At 61.1% G+C, this 2875-nt stretch overlaps 1 protein-coding gene across 1 annotated transcript in view; it reads right to left on the bottom strand.

Annotated features, from left to right (window-relative positions):
* SMO (smoothened, frizzled class receptor) overlaps nt 1–2875 on the bottom strand; it is a 4664-nt gene that overhangs the window by 557 nt on the left and 1232 nt on the right. The window contains exons 2-10 of the mRNA XM_009883036.1: nt 2505–2714; nt 2252–2424; nt 1835–2054; nt 1611–1734; nt 1435–1527; nt 1112–1220; nt 752–937; nt 257–405; nt 28–162 (exon numbers count right to left, since the gene is read on the bottom strand). Of these exons, the coding sequence (XP_009881338.1) occupies nt 28–162; nt 257–405; nt 752–937; nt 1112–1220; nt 1435–1527; nt 1611–1734; nt 1835–2054; nt 2252–2424; nt 2505–2714 (1399 nt within the window). The remainder of the gene's footprint in view (nt 1–27; nt 163–256; nt 406–751; nt 938–1111; nt 1221–1434; nt 1528–1610; nt 1735–1834; nt 2055–2251; nt 2425–2504; nt 2715–2875) is intronic.

A 2875-nucleotide genomic window follows, 5' to 3' on the forward strand; every position in this document is an offset into this window, starting at 1 on the left:
TGCCCCACGCGGTCCCCAAGGACTTGCCAGGCGTTGCCACGGGCGTGACGGAGATGTCCTGGGGCAGGATAGCCCCTCTCCTGGCCACCATCTTGGTGACATGCTGGGCCCACGCCGAGGACACGTCGGCCGACGGCTCGTTGATGTCAAACGCTAAACCGGCTGCAACGACAATGGGGGAGCCCCGGTCAAGGTGAGGGACGACAGTGAGGACCCTGGGGTGCTGCCGAGGTGGCCCCCTCCCACAGGCACGTACCCACGGGGCCATCGTGCGAGACGGTGTGCATACTGAAGGACAACTCCTGGCCCGGGTCACGCAGCAGCTCCTTGCGCTTGGAGAAGGCTTTCGCGATCATCTTGCTCTTCTTGATCCTCTTAGGCTGGTCGTCGCTCTGCCCCGTCAGCCTGGGGACATGACAGATCAGAGCAGGGACACAGGGGACACACAACCCCAGGCATCGCAGCTGGGGGCATGGAGACCCTCCCCATCTCCCTCCCCTCCTCTGGACAGGGACACCAAGGGCTGGGGACTGCCTTGGATGGGTCCCCCGGGCTGGAGGTGTCCCACAAACAGGACATGAGACACCTGCAAAGTGGGAGAAGCCACCCCACTCCTGAAACGCTGCCTGCTGCGAGCCCACAACTCATTGAGCTGATGGACAAAAGTCTGGGGATAACCTCCAACACCTCAGGATGTTGGATGGGGCAGGAAGGGTCACACGGAGCTGGGGTGACATCCCCGAGGTCTCACCTGCACCAGGTGCGCTTCCAGATGAGGAGGGTGGCCTTGGTCCAGACCCAGGTGCTCATGGAGATACCGGTGCCAAACATGGCAAAGAGGTTGATCTTCTCCACCAGCAGGCTCGGGCGGTTCTTGATCTCGCAGTCAGGGATGGGCTTGTTGGTCTGCGTGGCAATGGTCACATTGGCCTCACACCTGTGGGGACAAATGCAGGAGGGGTGACACCCAGTGATGCCCCACAGACTGGAGATGTGGTGGCAACGCTGGTGGGGGATGTGGGGCTCTCCACTCTGCAGTGTCCCCTGCTAAATGCGAGGTGCTGGGATGCCACTAGTGTCCCACTTGCCCTCCCGTCCCCGTCCCACTCACAGGACATATTCCCTAAAGCTGCGCTCCCACTCCGCCTGGTTGAAGAAGTCATAGAAGTGGCAGCCAAAAGTGATGAAGACGAAGCCGAAGGCCAAGAAGCCAAAGATGCCTGGAAGAGAAGGGAGACATCCCTGGTTTAGCCAAACCCCAGCGACACTGAGACAAAGATGCTGCAGCGGGGCTGTGCCATTGTCACTACAGCTTTGTCCCCCACTGCAGCTACCCCCAGGAAGGTGGGATGGGGCTGCCTGGGTTCAGGGGATGAAATGTCCCCATTCCCACTCAAATTCCGATAGAAATGGTGCCGATGGAGCCCCACTTACCCAGCCGCAGCATGGTCTCGTTGATCTTGCTGGCCGCCTTCTCGCTCAGCAGCCCAGGGTGGTTGCTCTTGATGGAGAAGAGGGTCATGACTCCTGCGGTGGAGGGACGAGGTGGTCAGCGTGGGAGGGACACCCACGGTGCCCCTGTCCCCACGCCAGGGTGGGCCCCCACCTACCCCGGATGAGGAAATAGCCCCCCACAATGAGGACAAGCCCGATGGGTGCCAGGACAAAGCCAGCCCGGTAGCGGTAGTTCTTGTAGCCCACGAAGCAGATGCCACTGACAGAGTCACCATCCACCTGGAAGAGATGGGGACAGGGAGGGGGTCAGTTGGCTGCGGCTACCAGTCCCCGTGCACATTGCCCTGGCAGGGACCCGCCAGGATCGCGGTCCCATTACCTGCGCCACGGCCAGGATGGCCACAGTGAGGACGAAGGGGATGGACCAGGTGATGAGGTGGAAGTAGGAGGTCTTGCCCAGCTCTGGCTGGTAGGTGGTGCCCAGCGCCTTGAAGGAGGTGTGCCAGGCATAGGTCAGCATGACAAACCAGATGACACCCGACATCAGCGAGTAGTAAACGATGACAAAGATGATGACGCAGGAGAGCGTCTCGTTGGAGCTACGGAGGGAGATGAGACAGGAGTGTCACCAACCTCTACAAGGGGACACAGGGAGAAAGGGGGTCTCTCCTGCCCCCAAGAGTGGAGCATCCTCCATCCTCCCAAGAGGCCAGGAATCTCCCAAGAGCCTTCCTTGGACCCGAGGACACCTCTTGGCACGTGGCCGTGGTGGGATGGGGACAAAGGTGACACGTACGTAGGTTCCCCCAGCCGCATGGTGCCATCAGCCCGGCACACGATCTCGTCGCGGGCACCATCCATGAACTGCGCCAACCAGCCAATACTGCCCACAAAGAAGCAAGCGTTGACATAGAAGAGGATGACGGCAGGGTAGCGGTTGGAGTTCCTCCAGTCAGCGACGAACGTGGCCTGGTGAGAGGTGGGGAAAGGGACAGGTTGGTGCCCGGTCCCCTTTTGGTGGACATCTCCCTGTGCCCCCTGCATCTCACCAGGGTGAAGAAGGTGCAGAAGATGGTGACGGAGCTGAAGGCGGCGATGTAGACATGCATCTCGCGGTGCTCCTTCTCAGTGAAGAGTGGGTTCTGGCACTGGATGCCGCAACCCTCCACGTCCTCGTACCAGCTCTTGGGGTTGTCCGTCCGCACCAGCGGCGCCTCGCACTGTCCCGAGCTGTTGAACTTGATGTTCTGCACCTCGTTCTGCCAGAGGAGAAGCGAGGCTGTGAGGAGGAGGAGGAGGCACCCCCACGGCGAAGGCTGAGCTGCCGGGGTGGATATTAGTCCCCTCCAGAGGGCTGAAGACAGCCAGTGTTTCTGCATGGGGACTTGGAGCCCACGGCAGTGTGGCGGGGTGTCCCCCC

This window comes from Charadrius vociferus, unplaced genomic scaffold (genome assembly GCF_000708025.1).
Source record: "Charadrius vociferus isolate BGI_N301 unplaced genomic scaffold, ASM70802v2 scaffold32, whole genome shotgun sequence".
Classification (NCBI taxonomy): Eukaryota; Metazoa; Chordata; class Aves; order Charadriiformes; family Charadriidae; genus Charadrius; species Charadrius vociferus.